The 21,357-nt window shown below is 46.1% G+C and overlaps 1 protein-coding gene across 4 annotated transcripts in view; it reads right to left on the minus strand.

The window, feature by feature from the left end:
* Window positions 1-21,357, minus strand: part of MTMR1 (myotubularin related protein 1) — a 66,543-nt gene that overhangs the window by 2,089 nt on the left and 43,097 nt on the right. For all 4 annotated transcript variants that reach the window (XM_006171197.3, XM_006171198.3, XM_014585272.2 and 1 more), the window contains 7 exons: window positions 20,497-20,646; window positions 18,908-19,096; window positions 11,483-11,668; window positions 10,843-11,049; window positions 7,279-7,371; window positions 5,868-5,981; window positions 3,443-3,619 (listed from right to left, as the gene is read on the minus strand). In XM_006171197.3, coding sequence (XP_006171259.2) covers window positions 3,443-3,619; window positions 5,868-5,981; window positions 7,279-7,371; window positions 10,843-11,049; window positions 11,483-11,668; window positions 18,908-19,096; window positions 20,497-20,646 — 1,116 coding nt within the window. The remainder of the gene's footprint in view (window positions 1-3,442; window positions 3,620-5,867; window positions 5,982-7,278; window positions 7,372-10,842; window positions 11,050-11,482; window positions 11,669-18,907; window positions 19,097-20,496; window positions 20,647-21,357) is intronic.

A 21,357-nucleotide genomic window follows, 5' to 3' on the forward strand; every position in this document is an offset into this window, starting at 1 on the left:
AGTAATGCTTCGGAGTCCGGCTACCGTGACTCACATGCACATAGCCACAGACAGAATGTGCAGGGGCATGCAGCTTCACACACACCCTGGGTGCAAGGCCAGGCTGCTGCAGTGCATCACTACCATCCAACATCTGCACGCATCTTTTTTCTGTTTTAGGGTAACCATTTTTGTTTGATTTGCAACCAATCAAAGGCACAGAAGGGAAAGAAAATCCTGAGGTTTAAATACAGGACTGTTGGAGAAAACTCTCAGCTGAGAGTCAGTTGCATTGCCCCATGGGGCATGGGAGACACAAGCTGAGAGAGTCCTGAAGGAAACAGGATTTCCATCTAGCTATCCTCTCTGAGGGGTACCCAGGGAGCCCCTCTCTCAGCAGCTGATCTGGTCACAGCCTCGTCAGGGGAAGGAGACCTGACGGGCTTGCCCCCAGAATTTTCTCTGCCTTTCTGCCTTACCAGGCTCACCATCCCGCGTCGCACACACCAGCTTGCCTGCTGCTCCCCCTCCCCACCCCCTGCACTGCTGACAGAGTGAACTTTCTAGAACATGCAACTGGCCTCATCAGGCAAGTCCTAGGACAGCTCTGGGACTGCAGAGAAGTCTCACTGCTCCTTTGCCAGTGTGTGTGCTGGAGCGTCACAGGACACCATCACTTTCCTGCCACTCCCTCTCAGCTGGGCTTTCCCTCGCTCACAGACTTAGCTCTGGGCTTCTGTCTGCCACATGCACACGGCTGCCCAGGAGGCTGCTTCCCCCTCTTGCCCTGGATCCTTTGGTCTCTGCCTGACCTCCCCAAGGCCCAGCCTGCCCCAGACGCACTGTGCTTGTTGCATTTAGGAGCAAAAGCTGTGGCCCGCAGACTCCTTCCTCCACATTTCCTTCTGTGTAGCATTACAGGGAGAGTACGGAATGCTGCCCGCCCCTAGCCTACCACCCTCCACACACTGTACCAGGTGCCTGCTAGGGATTCGTTTCATACTTGCAACCCCATGTGAAGCCTCAGCAGGGCTCAAGACCTTGTCCCAAGACCAGGCAGCAAGTTACCACAGAGCCAGAACCCGGCCTTGGTCAGGTGCATCCTTCCCCGACTGCAGGTATAGGCAGCTCCTCTGGGCCTTTCCTTCCCCTCCTTGTCATGAGTTCATCGTGCACACTAGATGAAGCTGTGTACACATGCCCAGCCTGACTGGAGGACCTCAAGGGAGGACAGCATGTGCTGTGGTTCCCAGCACAGCATGTGGAGGCCCCTACTTACATGTGAGAGCCCCTGGCTGTATGCAGGAACAGATCTGTCCTGCACTTGGTCGGTTTCAGGAAAGCCTTGGTCCCTGCCTTACTAAGGTGCACAGCTTGCAAGAGGGAGTGCAGGGAGACATGTGGCCAGTGCACGGAGCACCAGCAGAGGGAGTAGTGCAGTGAGGTGGACACAGAGCCCCAGGGCTGCACCTTGCCCGATCTGTTGTCTTTTCAGGATGAGCAGCAGTCCTGTGGGGCTCTCCACTGATGATAAAGACATCCAGACAGCCATCGGGTCCTTGAGTCACCAAGAATGCTACTCAGTGACTCTACGTGATTGAAATAGTGACTTCCAGGGGGTCCAGATGGTGGTACAGTGGTAACACATGATGTTCCGTGAGGCTGACCCATGTGGGAAAGTTCCACGTACACATCTGGAGATCACCCTGAACACAGCAGGCACGCACATAGCCAAGATCCAGGGCTGGCTGGGGGTGGATTGTGGCGTCAAGACCTTGTTAGGGGTGCTGTCTCTATTTCTTTCTCTTGCTCATGGAAGAAATAAACTTAAAAAAAAAATGGCTTTCCAGCACTCTAGAGCTCATCTTCCCTGGCGCTAAAACAGGGGGAATAGAAGCCCCCCAGGAAAGGACACAGCCAAGAGACAGAAATACACAGCAATGACCAGGGCGCTACTGAAGGGATGTAGGTTTTGTTTCCTAAGTGAAGCTGATTCTACTGCCTGGAAAGATGGCTCAAATTCCGTGTACAGCTTTCTAAAATAAAGCAGCTGAGCGTGAAAGGAAAGGAATTCTGGAATTGACTCCAGTAAAACAACAACAGTTCGCCCTGCACTTGGTTGGACTCCTCCCTGGCATTTGAAGCCACCTGTGGGACATGGAGTCATCAGCCCCCAAGGACAAGAGGGGTGTGGGGAGTATGGGCCTAGCTCTAGGGCCAGCTCAGAGAGGAGACACACTAGGCTCAGTGAGCACTGACCTCAGCCTTCCAGAAATCACTCTGAAAGCTGAAGGGTAGCAGGGCCAACTCAGAGGAGGAAAGCACTCTTGTAGCCAAAGCTGCATGGAACAAATGGAATGAGGCAGGAGGAGGTTCTGCTTATGGCCTTAGAGATCAAAGGATCCAGGGCAAGGGGGGGAAGCACTGCCTTGGCAGCCGTGTGCATGTGGCAGAACAGGAGCCCGGAGCTAAGTCTGTGAGTGACGGAACAGGCCAGCTGTGAGTGGCAGAAAAGTGACGGTGCCCTGTGACGCTCCAGCACAGACACTGGCAGTTGGGACTTCTCTGCGGTTAATGGGCCTGGACCATGACAATGAGATTGTGAAGACACTGGGTGAGAGGGACAGGTGGAGGAGGTCAGAGAGGAAACGCTTATTTCTGTGTCCTTGATGATGGAAGCAATGATGTCAAGTGACACCCTAGCAACATGTTCTGATGGATTGCTAGTTAAGCCCTGATAGCAGCAGAAAAAAAGATCTCCACAGAAAGCGCCATCTGCCTTCCCCCGACCCAGAACCACCATGCCCACCTGTGGAGGAGACTGGAGTGTGGAGCAGGATCAAGTCAAAACCACTGGCACAAGCAGAAGACTGGGAGCAGACACTTCAGGAAGCCTGACTGGCCATGCTTGACCACAGGACATGAGTGCCCAGCACAGGCTCGGCTGACCACCCATTGTGTGGACCTATCTCTGGCTTTTTTCAATCTCAGACAAGGTCACAGTGAAAATGGGTGGCAGGGAGGGGAATGTTATCCCTTCTCCAGGGGCCACCTATTCTGTGAGCATATGTCCTCCTCCTGCCATGCTATAAGGTAGGGAACTGTAACCACATCCATGTACTTTTCACACGCTTTGCTGCCAGCTCCACATGTGTATCAGGTACCCATACCACCACCAGGAAAAGTCACCTGTAGACCAACGGCCAGATGCAGTCCCAGATGGTGTCCCAGATGCTATTTTATGTACCTCCACCAGCAGGAGACAGAGGTCCTAGCATTTGTAATTCTAACGCAGAGAAAGGTACCTGAGTTGGAGTGTGGGAGGGACCTGCCCGAGTATGAACACAGAGCCCAAGCCCTGACAGCCAAGGGCAGAAGACCTTCAGTATGATATATTAAACCTACCATGCATGCATTTTTAGAACACTGTCTCTACTTGGAAAGAAGAAAAACAAAAAGATACCTGAGGTCTCATTCGTGGATTCCATCGTACGTAATAATTTACCCATAATTCCAAATGACTCAGACTGGCAACAGGATACAACACGTGGTTTTCATAATTCACAAAGAAGGGATTAGAAAATTCATCTAGCTGGCTGTTGATATAAGACCATAAAGATATAGTATTTGTACATATATCCTGAAAAACAAAAAAAGGAATATAGTGAAATAAATTAAATCTTTTTTCATAGCCTCAAGAATTAGTATCACCTAGAGAAAGGGACTTGAATGAGAAACTGAATTCAAGCACTGGAAGTTTCATGGATGCTGTCTAAGCCCCACCCCATCCTCCCACCATGTGTGCCTCCTGCTGGAAAAGACGTACACACACACACAAGTTGCAGGCCTGGAAAGCAGATTGCTAAAGCTAGAGAACATCTGGCAACTGCTCTGTGGGAAGCACAACGAGAACTTATTATTTAAAGAGGTTTTTGCCTTAGGGTACGTGCGCTCGCCCGAGAGAGAGACAGAGACAATGTGAGGGAAAGTGAGCAATTACCCCCCAGGGGGGCTGGTCATGCCACAATCTCTTCTCCATTCTCCTCTCAGGATTTTGGGCATGCAAGGACACATGGATCCAGCATGAGTTTTAAGCCACCAGGTCTGGGGCTCAAACCATGGTCAACTACGTGGGAGTCCAGCCATGTAACCATTATGCCATCTGCTGGTTCCAACACAATGAGAACTTCTAACAACCACAGAATGATAGGCCCCATCCATAATAAATACTTTTTTTTAACTCTGGCTTAAAGTTTCTTCTGTGACCCTTACTGTTGAGGAGTACGGGCAGAATTTTCAGTGAAGAGTCCCTGCACTGAGAAGTTATGGCCATCTGGAGGAAATGCGCCATGTTGGGCAGGATGGTGAAGTTTAACACAGAGGAGTGAAGATGTTATTAAATAATATCCTCCGCAGACTTTTCAGTACAGTGTTTAGAAACACGGTGACTCTTTTCACTTGTCCCTCGTTATGTAGAAGCTGCAGAAGCAGTCCATGATCAGACTGAAGCTGGTGAAGACTGGCGCTGGTTGCCCTGCACTGAAAATGAACTGCTGGAGGTCAGAAACGGAGGCAAGGAAACCCGTTCCTGGGCTGCTGCCTCAGACCAGATGTGAGACGATGGGGACCTGAGCAAGCACATACACTGGGGACAGGGCCAGCAGTATTCACTGATGGGCTGGACATGGCAGATGGGGTAGGAAGGAGCTGAAGCTGACTCCTTGCACACTTGACCTTGGCATCTAGATGGCCAATGGAGTGTTTACCAAGGTGCATAAGACCAGGGAGTAGCAGGGAAATGGCATTTGCACCTGAGGCCAGGCAGACGCACCTGGAGAGTGAACACTGAGGCTGTGGTGAGAAGAGGTCTCAGACCTGGGCCCAGGGGGGCCTGGAGAGGCTGGCTAAAACAGAAGCCAATCAAAGGTGACTGAGAAGGGGAAGCCAGCGAAGTAGGAGAGAAGCCAGGTTGGGGGTTAGGTGTCACAATGAGGGAGTGGTCACCTGTGGGAGGTGGTCACTGCTGAGACAGGTTCCCCCTAAGTTCCAATGGTCTGGCATGCTTATTTCATAAGCCACAGTCCATTCCTACTAGCCAGATGATACCATTAATTACTTTATTCCATTGCCAGCAGGTGCATACATTAAAAAAAAAATTTCACCAGAGGAACAGCGAGAAGGCATCCCATAATGGGGTGTGGTCACACTGCGACCCCCTTTCCTCCACTTCTGCATCCTGCTGGGATTTGGGACTGTATGCACCCATGCCTGGAGTGTTTTTCAAGCTTCTGGGGCTGGGTTTTGAACTGTGGGGTTGGCCATGTGGGACCTGGCTACTTTAACCACTGCAGGATGGGCCTGCAAGATGCTTTTTAAGTGGCCTTTTCTCGATGCCTTCTCACCTTTGACAGCACCTTTCTTTTAACTCACACTGAGGAGAAAAGCAAGAGGTGATGTGTGACTGAGAACCTTGGTAGCTGCTGCTTTACCAGCTGGGTGGGAAAGAAAACTTAGGAGCTACCTAAAGGCAGGCTCGGCTAATCTACAGATTTCCGATTTCAAAGTCTTCAAGTACCCTTCTGCTCGGAGCCACAGAGGATGAAAAGCAAAATCATATCACTTTGGAGTCGGCGCAGCAGGCAGCGCGTGGACTCGGAGTGAGGGGGGCCAAGGACTGGAAGTGACTACTCTGCAGAGTGCATGGAAAGTAAGGGGCTTGTGTTAGCCATGTGTGATGGGGCTGCTAGAACCTGGGAGGGTGCCTAGTGTGACCCCCACCCCACCTACAGGCAGTAGCAGCTCTGAAGCCCAGTCCCTCTCCATCTGGACCATGCAGCAGGAAAGGCACCTGGGTGAAAGGGAGGCGACCACAAAGATGATACACTGACCTCTTTGAATCTCTGCTGTTCACAGTTGCACAGGAAGGTCCCAAAGAGACAGCTATAAAGGTGGTCCAAAATTGTGATTAAGAATAGCTCGTTAAACTCGAATGCTGAAGGAAACTAAAGGGAGAGAAAGTAGGGTTAGTCTAAAAAGCCAATTTGTAAAATAAAGTAATATTACTTTTTGTGTAAAAGATAGCTCAACTGCAACTGGGAATGCAGTCAAAGATGCAAAGAAAGCCTGAGCCCATGTAAAACTGAGTTACACGCAGCTCTAAGTCCGAGCTTCACACCCTCTACTACTTAAGCTCTGGGTCTGACTAGCTTACAGGAGGTGGTCTCTGCCTGGGTTCCTGGCTTGCCAGGGCCCTGGGTGCGAGGATTCAGGAACTCAGCAGCAGTCAATGACAAAATGCTCTGCGGCTTGGGAGCAGCAGTTAGCATAATAGCTGTTGTCACTGAACTCCCATGTAGTCGACCGCAGTTTGACTCCCAGACTGGGTGGCTTAAACTCATGCCGGGCACATGTGCGTGCATGCCCAAGATCCCGAGAGGAGAATGGAGGAGAAGGGATTGCGGTGTGGCCACTCCCCCTGGGGGGTGATTTCTCGCTTTCTATCTCTCTGTCTGTCTCTCTGGCGAGCGCACACGCCCTATAGCAAAAATTTCTCCAAAAATAAATGCTCTACAGCTTCCTATGTGCCACTGATTCTTAGACATTCATTTCCCTCAATGAGCTTGGGGTGGTGAGGGTGTGAGCTGGGCAGTGTGGAGACACTGTATCCCAGGGCTAGTCGATCCCCATGCCTGACATCTGGTCAAATCTTAGAATAGCTCAGTGGAAGGCCAAGGAGGGCGGTGGAGGCAGGGGCAGCTGAGCAGGATGCTAAGTGCTGGTGCTCAAGTTCAATGGCAAAAGCCATTTGTAGGAAGAAAGGAATCTTTGGTGTGAACTTGGTTATTTGTAATTTTTTTTCCTTGCATTTAAGTGAATTTGAATCAAATTGTGGTCCAGCAGGTGATGTGGAGGCTAAGGTGCTGGATCCCACATGGCTGGTGGCGCGGTTCGAGTATCAGGCTCGGCGGCTTGAAGATCACGCTGAGCGTGTGCGTGTGTGTGCCCCAAATCCTGTCAGTGTGCGCGTGTGTGTGCCCCAAATCCTGAAAGAATGTAGGAGAAGGGATTGCAGCATGGCCATCCCCCCAGGGGGTGATTTCTCTCTCTCTTTTTTCCTCTCTGTCTCTCTGTGGTGAGCACACATGTCCTACAGCAAAAACTAAAAACAAATTATATCAAAGAATAGAAAGGATCATATTTCATTTCGAATGAAACAATGAAGGTTTATCTAATCTTCAACTTTAAGATATAGCTGAACCAAAGACTTCACAGAGCACAAGTACACTTGAACTCTCTCACCTGTCTTGTCATTTGCCAAACACAATCAATAAACTGCAGAAATATAGGAGACCGATCAGCATCCGCATGGTTGTCATTACCGTGGCCCACTCGCTGGAAAGAAACAAAAGGTGGACTTTTCATGTTTGCTGTGGTCCTCTCGAAAGTCACCTTTAATTGTCTGGTGGCAAAAATCACATCTCATCTGGCCTAACAGAATTCCTGGTACATACGTGACAAGCACTCAGTAATGTTCACTGAGCTGAATTGATTCCTATTAGTTTCAGAAAACAACATTTCACTGTACTATTTGTTTTATATTGATAGTTTTAGAATTTATTTAACATATATATCGCTGATATCAAGAAATTCTGAGTGACTGGCTGGCCCTCTTTTCTGTTCAAACAATGGCGCCAAGACTAACCACCATGCCAAGTGCACGGTGTCAACTGGGACTCCTAGTTAGCAACTCATGAAACATCTCAGAAATGCCATTTTCTCCACAAGTATAAAAACATCCTTTCCAGTTTTTCAGAGATTTTAGCAAGTCTGAAAATCCAAATAATGATTAACACCAGGGGGCTGGCCCCATGGTGCAGGGGTTTGACACTGTGTGAAGAAAGCCAAATTCCACATGGCCAACCAGAGTTCGAATCCTAGCCTTGTTGGCTTCATACTGGATGGGTACATGTGCACATGGATCCTGACAGGGCTTCTGAGTGTTCCAAGGGTATGGCAGAGGCCTATAAGAATGAAGAAACCATCTTAGAACGGGGTGGGGGGGGGAAGGAGGAAAAGTCACATAAGTCACAGTCATGGGGAGGGTCTCATTTGCAATAAACCTTGAAGGAAAGGGTGCCACCCAATTCCTGGGTGGCCAGGAATTGATTTTAAGTGGTAGGAACGTGGCACGGGACACTGGAAAGCCATAAGTAGCTAGGCACAGCTGAGGCTTAGGGTAGAAGCAAGGGGAGGAGGCAAGAGATGAGGTAGAGAGCTGGGCCAGGCCAGATGGCCACAGGCAACTGCCACAGGCTTCTGCAGTTGCCGTGCTGAGCTGCCATAATCCCCCAGGTCACGGGGAGGTACTGAGGGACTCGTGATGGGGAACAGCAGCATCGAATCCACAGATCATAAGGGGGCAGGCTACAGAGAGGCTGCTTAGGAGACTGCCACAAGGAGATGATGGGGCTGCCTAAGGGGGTGTCAGTGGCAATGGAGAGATGACAAATTTTAAAGTACATGCATTTCAAAGTTTTGGGACTGGCTGAGATTCTGAGGGACTAAGCACACAGAGAAAAGAAATGAGCCAAGAGCCAAGCCCTGGGTCATCCCCACATTAAAGAGGCTAGAGAAATGAGCAAGGAGATTAACAAAGTTGTAAAGCTCAAAGCCTGGGGAGGAGAGTGTTGCCAGCACCTGGTGCATGCACCCCTGCTCAATCCCATCACAGGATGTGACTTCCCACTGTCCTTCTGACAAAGGGCCCCTGCCAGCTTTGTCTCCATGGCATGCAGTCTGGGGAGAAAAAGTAGCAGAGAAAGGCCTCCAAATCTTCAGAGATGGCCGGGTGTAAACATGGAAAACACTCTCTCCTCCCTGAAGAGTCTAGTCTTTCCTGGGAGGGAGGGATAGTTCATGATGATGTTTAAAATGAACACATGCTGGGGTCACCAGGTAGCATAATGGTTAAGGCACTGGATTCCCACATGGCCGACCACAGTTCAAGTCCCAAATCTAGCAGCTTGAAAAATCACACCAGGTGCATGGGTGTGCATGCCCAAAATCCCAAGAGGAAAATGTAGAAGAGATTGTGGCAGTACCATTTCCCCCAGGGGGGTGATTTCTCATTCTCCTCTCTGTCTCTGTCTGTCTCTCTCTCTCCAGGGGATACAAATGCCCTATGGCAAGAACCTTAATAAAAAGGAACATGGGGGGCAGCAGGTGGCGTGATGGTTAAGGACACTGGAGTCCCACATGGCTAACAGCGGTTCGAGTCCCAGACCTGGGGGCTTGCTTTCTCTCTCTCTCTTGCTCTTGCTCTCTTTCTGTCCCTCTCTGGTCAAATTAAAATAAATAAAGTTAAATTATTTTTTAAAAGGGAACACATGCCAACTTGCCCAGTATGTGTAGCATGGGCAAGCAGTGTGCTAAGTATCCGATGCATACAAACCAATTTCCTCATCCTCCCAAAGGGGATGAAACCAAGGCAGGTGCCCAAGGACATGATTACAACCTCCGCAAGGTATGCAGCTCAAAGGTTGTGGATTTGCCCTTCCCTCTGGAAGGGCCTCTCCTTGATTGTCCTCCTGAAAATGTGGGCCAGCTAGGATGCTCAGAGTCATACACCACAGCCACTGATATCTGCAGGCCTTCTGTCCTCCTACCATCTGGAGCCAATCAGATCAGGATTCAGAATTACACCAAGTCAGTGCACAGTGCAAATGAGTCTCCAACAGCTCAATGGCCTGAGAGACCAGGACTAAGACAAGAATGCCAGCCCAAGAATGCCCTACCATATGATCCAGTGATTGGCTCAAAATGGGAAGCCATTTATATGGGCTGAATTATGCCTCCCCCTCCACAAATCGTAGTCCTAATCCATAGTACCTCAGACTGTGAGTACATTTGCAGATAAGGCCTTTAAAGAGGTGACTGAGTTGAACTGAGGCCAGTAGAGTAGGCCCTAGCCCAATCCGACTCGTGTCCTTATGAGATGAGGACATTTGGACACACAGACACACCAGGAGTATATGCACAAAGGAAGACCCACCCCATGAAGATGCAGGGTGAAGATGGCCACATGCAAGCCTAGGAGAAGCCTAGGGAGGAACCAGTCCTGCTGCCATTTTGATCTTGGACTTGAAACCTCCAGAACTGTGAGGAAATACATTTCTGCTATTTAAACAGCACTTAATCTGCAGTACTTTGTTACGCAAAAACTTGTACACCAATGTTCACGGCAGTATGTACCTACATACAAAGGAGTGCTATTCAGCCATAAGAACGGAGTACAGATGTGAGATGTAATAGTGAGGAACCTTGAAGACATTAAGATTCGTGAAATGAACCAGCCTTTAGGGGGATCAATATTGTATAGTTCCACTTACATGAGGTACTTAGAATAGGCAAACCTGTAGAGACAGAAAGCGGACCTGTGGTTGTCGGGGCTGTGGGTAGGGGAAAATTGGGAGTTACTGCTTAATGGGTACAGGATTTCCTTTTGGGGTGATGAATATGTTTTGGAATTAACATAGAGATGATGTTTATACAACATTGGAAAAGCCTTAAAGGACACCGAATTGAGCCCTTTAAAAAATGGTTATTTTCATATTATGTAAATTCTACCTAAGTTTTTGTTTTAAAAAAGGCATAAATATATTTCCTGAAAAACAAAAACCAAGCAGGCTGGGCCCACGCACAGTGGTTAAGCCCCATGCCGTACCAGGAACATAGAATTACTGTTCAGGCTTGATAGAGGTGTGTGTGTGTGTGTGTGTGTGTGTGTGTGTTTTAAATTTTACGTGCATATGCATATGACAGAACAAAACAGTCAAAAGCATGAACTTCACCATCTCAACCTACCAGTGCAAACCTGTGTCCAAAGCTTATCCACTCTTTTTCTATGAGCGCTTCAAATCCTTTGATGGTCCGATAATAACCGTCCAACATGAGCATCGCCAAGGACACAAGCTGAGCTGTTCGGTCCCAGCCGTCGCTGCAGTGCACCACCACAGAGGTCTTCCCAGACTCTATCTTATCAGCAATTCTTACTGCCCCAGCGAGAAGCATCTTCAGAAAGGAAGCCACATTACACGGGGTTATGTTTCGTTTCAATAATAGAAACAATAATTTTGGGGAAAACTTTGGAAATTCTGGGCAGTAAACCAGTCAGAATGTCATGCACTTAATCGGGAATCAGTAGGAAACAGCATCATATAAAAAAGGAGAAAAAAATACTTATAAATAGGCTCCTTTACTATCGGAGCACAAAGTTCTTTGCAAACCCTCACGAGGCAAACACTAGCTCCTTTACACAACACCCCAAAAGCGCCACGAAGACCACAGGCTGCACGCTGCCTGTGGACGGACCCTAAGAAGGCTCATGTATGCAGCGAAAACGTGACTATTCATGCTGCTGAGAAACCATGTGGAGACAGATGCAGGCGGCACAGACACGGAGAGGTCGTAGCCAGCAAGCACATAAAACACAGGCCCGGCTTACCCTTATATACTCCAGCCAGTGTGTCCCGTCGATGTTGGACAGCCACCGTGCCTCATCGATGGAGGGGTACACGATCTCCTTTAATTTGCGTAGAGACTCTCTCATCACGTGGATGTTGTGGATCTCTAAGAATACAAGCTCGGCATTTGGGTAGGCACTTTCACTTTCAAATCCTCCGCCCTTTGCCTGGGAAAAACAAAAGATGCGTATCACTTCATAGAGAACAGACCTTTTTATTCTTTCTAGTACTACCAGACACTGACCACGAGGCAGCAGTAGACTTCTCTGGTGCTCAGCCTCCTACATCCTGGTCTGAGCTTCCCAGGGCTGCTGGAACAAAGGGCCACAAGCGAAGGGGCTGAAAACAACAGAGGCTGATCCTCTCGTTGTTCCAAAGGCTGAAAGCCCAAATCAGGGTATGAGCAGGGCCATGTTCCCTCTGAGCAGACTTGGGCAGCAGCCTTCCTTGGCTCTTACAGCTGCTGACAGCTCCCGGTTGTCCTGACTTAGAGACATGTCACTCAGACCTCTGCCGCCATCCCCACCTGACTTTCTCCCCTTTTTCTGTGCCTCTGTGTCTTTCTCCTTTTCTTATAAGCAACTGTTGCTGCAGAACTAGAGCCCTCCCCACTTTAGTATGATCTCATCTTCACTTGACTACATTTGCAAAGAGCCTATTTTCAAATAGGGTCACATTCATAGGTACTACAAGTTAGGACTTCAACGTACCTTTTTATGGGGACACACAATTTGACCCATAGCAATTCTCCATCACCCATCAGCATTTTTTTTAAAGAGAGATTTTTGCTATAGGGCATGTGTGCTTGCTGAACAGACAAAGAGAGACAGAAAGCAAAAAATCACCACCAGGGAGGATGGTCATACTGCAATCCCCTCTCCTCAATTTTCCTCTTCGGACTCTGGACACACATGCACACCAGTGTGAGTTTCAAGCTGCTGGGTCCAGGACTTTAAACTGTGGTAGGCCATGTGAGAGTCCAGCAATGTAACCATTACGTCATCTGCTGGTCCCCCCATCATCAGTTTTTAAACCATTAACAGGTCAGCCACATAGCCTGGTGGTTGAGCATGCCAGATCCCACATGGCCAATCGTAGTTTGAATCCCAGCCCCAGCAGCCTAAAAAGCACCCCAAGTGTATGTGCCCAAAATCCTAATGGGATGGAGAAATAGAAAAGAAGGGATTTTGGCATGACCACAACCCATGAGGGGTGCTTTCTCCCTCTCCCTCTCTGTCAATTTCTGTGGAACTCAGGTACCCTCTGGCAATTAAAATAATAAAAATTTCCAACTCGATCTTACTCAAGGAGAATTGGGGATAAAAGGTTCTATTAGTGCCAGCTATCTGAATGGACAAATTTGTACTACAACATTTCTGTACAATAAAACAATTTGGAAGTCTCAAGTCATGTGATTTATTTAGGCAGTTTAAGAAAAGTAAAATACAAAAGTAACCAAAAAAGGGGACATCATCTACCCCCTCATTGATTGCATAAGAAAATCCGATCTGTAATTAGCATATTTCTTGGAGGTTAACATTCAAAACGCATCTCTGATTAGGATGTAGAAAAACTGTAGTTGCAATCCATTGCAGAGAACATGTAAAATGGTGCAGCTACTGTAGAAGGTGGTGGTGGTTCCCCAAAAGTTAACCACAGAATTACCATATACTGCTGCAGTTCATAGGCTCGTAGGGTCACATCCCACAGAACTGAGAACAGGCACTCCAAGAAAAACAGGTACACAAATGCTCACAGCAGTCCTATTCACAACAGCCAAAGGCAGAAGTAATCCAAAGTCCCTCAGATGGTGGGCAGATACATAACATATGGTGCACATTCCAAACAATGATCCCCATATCTGGAGGGGCGACCTGGATATGTGGTATTATTTACTGAAATACAGACTACTGGATAAGGAGCAGGTTTGGTGGGGATGGTGGGTGTGCGGTTTGCAGTGCAGTGAGGATCAGATGCCTGACACCTGCGAGAAATTCAAGTGCAAATAGCAACAGGTGGTGGCATAGCAGGATATTCTGGAGGTGGGAAAAGAGATCTGAGCTGTGGATGTCAACATGTGAGTCATTGGCATATGGGTTATACTGGAAGGCAGAGGGATGTTGTGTGTGTTTGATGTGAGGAGAGAAGCATAGGCCAGGAACTTGAAGGCCAACATTTAAAGAATATAAAGCAAAAAATAAGAGAAAAATTGCCAGAGATTGGGGCAAGGGGGGGGGGGGCAGCTGGTGGCACAGCAGTAAAAGGAGACACTCAGTGAGGCAATCCCACAGAAGAAAGTTCCAGCTCAAGTAGAAACCTCTCTGAGTACACCAGGCACACATGTGCCCATGATCTGGGGTTGGCTAAGGTGGGGAGTGGATTGAAGCATCAAGACCCTGTTGGGTGTGCTGTCTCTCTATATGTCTTTCTTAGTCAAGAAAGAAATAACTATTTAAAAAGAAAGGAAGAGAGTATCTTGAAAAAAGAGAAGGTGCTCAACTACATCAAAAGCTTAACAGGTCAAGGAAAATGACAGAAAACAATGTGCTGGATTTCAAGATGAGAGGGTATTTGGTGACCTTACTAAGAACAGTATGGGCAGAGAGGCAGGGATGGGAGCTTAAGAAGTGAGTGAGTGGTAGGTAAGGAACTGTGGATATCCAGCAGACAACTCCTCTAAGACATCTATCTGTACAAGGCAGAAGGACGATGGTGGGAGTTGTCAGCTCTCCTGTTTTCTTCAGGGTTCATTTCATCCTCTCTATGATTCTTGTCAAACAGCACACCCAGGACCCAGTTGGAGCTGGAGAGCATGAATCTGGAGTGGCTCAAATCTTCACATTGTGAGTCTTTAGTTCTGGAACATTCAGCAACCCAGGGGGTAGCCATGGGAAAAACTGACAGGAGAGCTGAAGTGGGTCAGGCAAGACAGAGAATCAACCCAAGCATCCATCCATGGATAACGAAAATGCCTAAGTACACATAATGGAACACAAGTGAGCCTCAGAAAAGAAGGAAATGCTATCATTTGTGACAACATGGATGAATCTGGAGGACATCATGTTAACTGAAACAACCTGACCTTTTCCTTAGCTCCAGAGCCTTGTCTTCTCCACTCAGGCTCCTCAAACATAGCGAGTTACAACCAGGTCCCTGCCCTTCCTGCCACAGGTTCACTTTCTGAAAGGGAAATTTGACTTGAAAACCTGATGGTGTCACTCTGCCTCCAAAATGTTCCTCTAAATGTTAATGGTCCACAGAGAGATGACTGTGACCCACCACTCATCTCTGGGTTTTACTCTCCCAGGACAGCAATTATGTGCCTGGCCCAGTCCTAGTCCATTCCACAATGTAAACATATTTCAAAACATGTTGTATACCATAAATACAAGCAATTTTTGTCAATTTAAAAAATAATTTAGCAATGTGGCACATAGGCACTATGGAATATTACTCAGTCATAAGAAACAATGAGACTCTGTTATCTGATTCAAAGTGGAAGAACAAAGAAGATTTAGTGCTAAGCAAAGTAAGCCAGACTATGAAACACAAATATCATATGTCCCCAACTCAATATATACCGAATGCCTGCACTCTATGACAGAAATCGAAAGACCTGAAGATATAACAGTAGGGAAGACAAGTATGGGCAGTAGACACTATAGGGCAAATGAGTGGATAGCAGGGGTGGGTGGGAGGGGCTTAAGGAGGAAGTTCTTGAGAGATAAAAGAATGCAAAGTTCTCTGATGGAAATGGTGTATATGGTAATATCCTTGATTTGATGGTAATGTAATGCACACTTTTGAAAAACTATATCATATACTATGGAAATGTACAATTCAATGTGAAGAAGAAATTAAAATAAAAAATCACTCTGGCCATAATGTGGAGACTAGATTGCAGGGTCTGAGGCAAATTCAAGGCGACTGTGGTAGTTCAGGCGAAAGAGGATGGGCCTTCCATAAAACTGAAGAGGAAGGAATACTTACTCGTTTATTCCAGGAAGCCAGTAGATCCCTGATACCAAAACTAGACAAAAACATCACAGGAACAGAAAACTACAGACTGAAATCTGTCACTTCCGAGTACAGATGCAAACATTCTCTACAAACTAATAGCCAACCAGCCCCAGCAGCATATGAAAGGGATTGTGCACCATGACCAAGATTGACCCCAGGAACTTTAGGGGGTCCTACTAGTTTGCTACGGCTGCTCAAACAACCACAATTGGGGGGGGGGGGCTTAAAATAACACAAGTTTATTCTCTCACAGTTCAGAGGCTGAAGTTTGAGATCAAGATGTTGGTAGGGTTGTTTCCCTCCAGAGGCTCTAGGGAAGAATCCATTTCATGTCTGTCTCATAGTTTTTGCTGGTTGCTGGTAATCCTTAACATTTCTTGGCTTTCAGCTGCATCATTCAAATTGCTGCCTCTATTGCCACGGAGCCACCTTCCCTCTCTGTGTGTCTATGTCTCTATATGGCCTTCTTATAAGGATACCAGTCATTGTGGCATTCAGGGCCCACCTTGTTCCAGGATGATCTCATCTTAACTAACCACATCTAACCACGTTCAGAAGTTCCAGGTGAACATGTGTTTTGGGGGGACATTATTCATTCTTTGACAGTGGTTCAACATACAAAAAATATCAAGCACTATCATACATTGCCTTAACAGAATGAAGGGGGTACAACCACCTGATCATGTCAATTGATGCAGAAAAGGCCTTTGACAAAATCTGACACTCTACAATAAAAATCCTATCATGAGAAGTTCTAGTGCTCTACAGAATAGTAGAGTAACTATGGTTAAAAATTTACTAAATATTTCAGAAGAGCTACAAGAAATTTAAATTTTATCAACACACACATAAAAGAACAAAAGGGAGCTCCTTTATCCTGATAAAAAGCATGTATGAAAAACCCACAGCTAACATCACGCCTGATAGTGAAAAACTGACAGCTCTTCCCTAAAATTAGGAACTAGATGAGGATGGCTGCTTTGGCCATTGTGATTCCACGTTGTACCAGAGTATCCTTCCAGGGAATCAGGCAAGAAGACAGGGAATGTGTCCACACTGGAAAGGAGGAAGTCAAACTTACTCTACGTGCAAATGACATAATCTCATACAAAGAGCAAATGGGGACTTGGGACAAATCAACAGCCTTTTCTGTTTCCTAGAGACACACAATACTCTGGTTAAAAGCATTCTGGACACACAGTTTGACATCTTGATTCCCTGTCTTCTGTATGAGATACAAGACAAGCAACTGCCCTTGCTCTCTGGGACTGCCTCTATGACTGCAGATTTCCTCATTATTTTGTAATTCCTTGGGCCAGTGCTATGGCGGCAATAGGAAGGATGTAGAGACATTGAAAGACTGGGAAGTTGATGATGTACCAGAAGTGGGGACCAAAGGGGACCTACTAAAGAAGGATTCGCCCTACAGTGGGCTGAAAAGTGGCTTCCTGCCAAATATATCCATATTGAGGCTCTCATAATTGTGATAATACCTCATTTAAGAAGCAGTTCAAGAAGAGAAACTTAACAAACTCAAGAATGTGAAGTTCTATCCTTGGCTTGGATTACCAAACACTGCACGCATGCTTTGAAAAACCCTAATGTACATTATAAAGATATACAAAATTAAATGTAAATAAGAAATCATAAAATTTTAAGAAGAAAGAAAACTAAGCAAAAAAGGAAAAGAGGGCCTTTGCAGATATGATTAAAGATCTCAAGGATCTCAAGGCAAAGAGCTAATCCTAGATTATCTCAAGTGAGCCCTAAATGCCATCATAAGTGTCTCCAGAAGAGAGGGAAGGAGGAGACACACAAATACACAGAGGACACAGAGGCCACTACTAAGCAATGTGGCTACAAGCCCAGGAATGCTGGGACAGCCACCAGAGGCTGGAAGAGGTAAGGAGGGAGCCTAGCCTTGCTAGCTTTTGGACTTCTGGACTCCAGAATCATGAGAGAACACATTTCTGTTACTGTAAACCACCAAGCTCGGGGTGATTTATAAGGCAGCCTAAGGAAACGAATGCCCTCCCTGCCCTTTCTTCTGCCAGTGCTCCCCATCTCAGTAACTGACACCAGTATTCACCCTCCAGTTCAGATACCTAGGCAGCCCACATGACCACAGGGGTGGCCAGCTTATCAGCATCATGTACTGGAGATACACTGTGCTAAGTCCTTTACATGCATATTCTCACTTAATTTTAATCCTCATACAACCTTTGACATGAGACATTGGTATTATTTACCATTTTGCAGAAGAGGAACCTGAGGCTTAAAGAGAGAGGTCAAGAACTTCCTCAGGATTGTGCAGAGCACCAACTGGAAGAACCTGGAGGAAAATCCAGGTATAGCCATTCCAAAGCCAAAGGGTCTCAGCACCATGCCACCACAGCCTCTCGGCCAGACTGAGTATGTTGAAGTTTTGTGACTTGGGAGAGAGCCAGGTGGAGGTGTCAGCCATGCAACAGGATGGAAATTCAGTCTCAGCCTCAGGAAGGATCAGGGTAGGATGGAAACTGCAGTGTTGGAGCCAGGTAGAGTTGCAGCAGTAACATGACTAGACCCACACGGGAAAGGTTCTGGGTTTGCATTCCAGGACTTCCCTGAGCATACTGGGTGCATCTGCACATACCTTTGATCCAGGCCAGATGAGATTGTGTGTGAATCACAGCATGAAGACTCTGTTAGGGGTACCTATCTATCTGTCTCTCTGTCTCTCTGGTGGAAATAAATACATAAACTTTTAAAAATGGGAGCTGCATACAGAGGTGCTCTCAGCACATCTCACTGTCATGTGACACACATTACCAGTGCTCCATGGAATTTATAGAAACTTTGTGTATTTGCATAGTTCCACATGGCTGACTCCATTCTCAAAGTTTCAGACCAGATATGAATTAATCAAGTAATCACCCTAAATTAAAGGGACTCCCAAGGACCTCACAATTAGTTCATTCAAACACTTAACCTACAAAATTGAAAATTTTCTGCTGGTAATATCTTTGACTGGGCCAATATCCAGTGTATTCTAGATGGGAAAATTCATTTTGTATGCTGTAATGATATACAATGAATGAGTGTTAAATAAATAAACAATCTAATTAATTAATTAATTGCACTTAATCCCTTAGATGATAATCTTCTTCCTAAGTCTTTGCTTAATTGATTGAGCAAACAAAACTGTGGAAAGGCAATAAAACCTAACTCGTGTGTGACAACAAACACAGTCGGCAAATATGTAATAGGTAGGGACAGTGGTGGACTACTCCAAGAGTGTAGCTTTAGGTGGTGAGGAATTCAACAGGTTATTTGAACTGCACAACAATTTATGGACAGTACACAAGAAAACTGCCAATGTCGCTGTGATGTTATCAAGTATATACCTTGTTGGTATCAGCGACACTGTTTTGACGAGCATCAAAGATAATAAGCTTGTGTGACTGTGCATTAGCATCCATTATTGTTTGCAAGTATTTTTCATCCTCTTTGCAGCGTTTATCATTGGGACCCACAAGTGGCTGGCTGCAACGAGTAATGGTTGCTTGACTTTCTGGATGAATCCATGACAGCACCTAGTGATTTGAAGGAACAAATATTAGTACAGCTCCTATAATGTATGCTCCAATGACTTGGTAGGAAAAACAAGATCCCTTCTCGAGCATAGTCTCTTCAACATATTTCCTCAAAGGTGAGAACAGGCAGGCCAATCACAGCATGGTAGTGGCCATAGGTCTCAATGTTTTGGTCAGGTTGTCACAAGTGTGACTAGACAAGCTTTAAAATCCTTTTCACCTCTAAAATTCTATGACTCTAAGTAACTCAAAACCTAAGTTAAGGGACCAGCAGGTGATGTGGTTAAGGCACTGGACTCTCACATGGACGACCAAGCTTTGAGCCCCAGGCCTGGCAGCTTGAAAGTCACCCTAGGCACATGTGCCTGTGTGAGTGCGTGCCGAGAGGAGAATGAAGAAGAAAGGATTGCAGCATGGCCATCTTCCCTACGGAGTGATTTCTCACTTTCCCTGTCACTGTCTCCCTGGTGTACCTACCCTATGACTAAAAAGAAAAAAAAAAAAAAAAAAAAAGCTCCCGGGCCCAGGAACACCAAATCAGACTATACTGATAGAGTCAGTCAGTGGTTGAGAGCCTACCTCACTCATCAACTCTTCACTAGAACATCGAATATACACCAGCTGGCAGATGTGTTTTTACATGGCCATCCCACTTAGGGGAGTGATGTCTCACTTTCCTTCTCACTGTCTCTCTCCAGCAAGTGCATGCATCCTATGGCAAAAACCTAAAAGATTAAACAAATAAGCCTAAATCAAGCTAATTACTAAAATGTAGCCCCGTTTTGATTTGACCGGTTTTATCTTGCTCTTAATTTAAAAACCATCTTTGCATCTCAACAATAACATTTGTGGCAGGTTGGGGACAAAGTGACTTATACAGTCATGAAATCTATAGCTGTGCCTCTAAACCTCCCACCTTCCTCCAGCAACCAAGTGACACAGGACAATACCAGATGCAAGCCCCAGGCTCAAAACCATCACTCCCTGATGGCTGCTACTATTTCAGTCATGGGTGTCCCTCCTGTGCAGCTGCCCACTGTACTCAGCACCTAAGCAACAATGTATTTTCTCTAGCATGGGTCAGTGAACCCAGGGACATAAACTGCTAATGCAAGAGTATGCTCTCCCTTCCTACTCCTTTGTCACTCCGCCTACATCTTGAGAGCATAACTTAAGTCGTCCCTGTACACAGTAACAGGAAATCAAAGGCATTCAGAACAAATAGACTATTTGTAAAATTGGGTATTTCTTGAGAATCAAAGATATGTTCATGTGTTTAAGCTTTTTTCCCCCCCTATTTCCCACTTTGTCCTCTGGATTCTTTCTCTTTTGCACCTTTCAGTGTTGGATGGATCTAACACAGTGTATGTTTTACCTGAGTGACGATATTTAATACTCACAGGGACTCTGCCTTTTGCTCGAAAGGCTGCCACTTTTGAGAGGTCTTCATCTTTCACACTAGTTGGCACAACAATGACGGCAGGGTAGGTGTCACAGAACTCATAGTTACTGTTTATTTTGGATATTTTCCAGCTTTCATTTGGCAAGCCCTGCAGGATATTAGAGAAGAAGAGTGCAAAAGCATGCTTTTATATTTTGAAAAAGTACTATGCACGAACTGTATCCATTTATTTTTACCTAAATTATATTCATAATTTTTTGTGCACTGTTACTCAAAAGTATATTTCTTAATATACTTATAGAGATAGCCTATTTCCTATAAATTTCTATAAGTCTAATGAAGCATAAGAATTTAAAAAAAAAAGAATTTCCAAATCATACTAAAATTTGAAAATCATACACTAGAATCCCCGTTCTAATGTTTCTTGCCCAATTTTCTATTTTAAAAAATGAGTCTGGTATTGCTTTTGAACATGCACCTGACAACCCTTTAGAAACATAAACTTCTTATGCATCTCCAAAATAATATAAAACATAAGATCAAATATTAATATAGGGTTATGAAGATTAAATGGCATGAAAGTAAGATCCTACTGGAAGAAATTGAAGCTGATGATACACTAAAAGGCTCCCAGACATGGGGCCAACAGATGGCATGGTGGTTAAGACAATAGCCTACCACAGTTTGAGTCCTGGACATGGCGCCTGAAAATCACACCAGGCATGTGTGCATGCATGCCCAAAATTCCAGGAGGAGAGTGAAAGAGAAGGGACTGCAGCATAGCCATTCCTCCTGGGGGGGGGGTGATTTCTCACTTTTCCTCTCTCTCTGTCTCTCCAGTGAGCACACTTACCCTATG

The sequence above is a fragment of the Tupaia chinensis genome, unplaced genomic scaffold (genome assembly GCF_000334495.1).
Source record: "Tupaia chinensis unplaced genomic scaffold, TupChi_1.0 Scaffold149448_1, whole genome shotgun sequence".
NCBI lineage: Eukaryota > Metazoa > Chordata > Mammalia > Scandentia > Tupaiidae > Tupaia > Tupaia belangeri.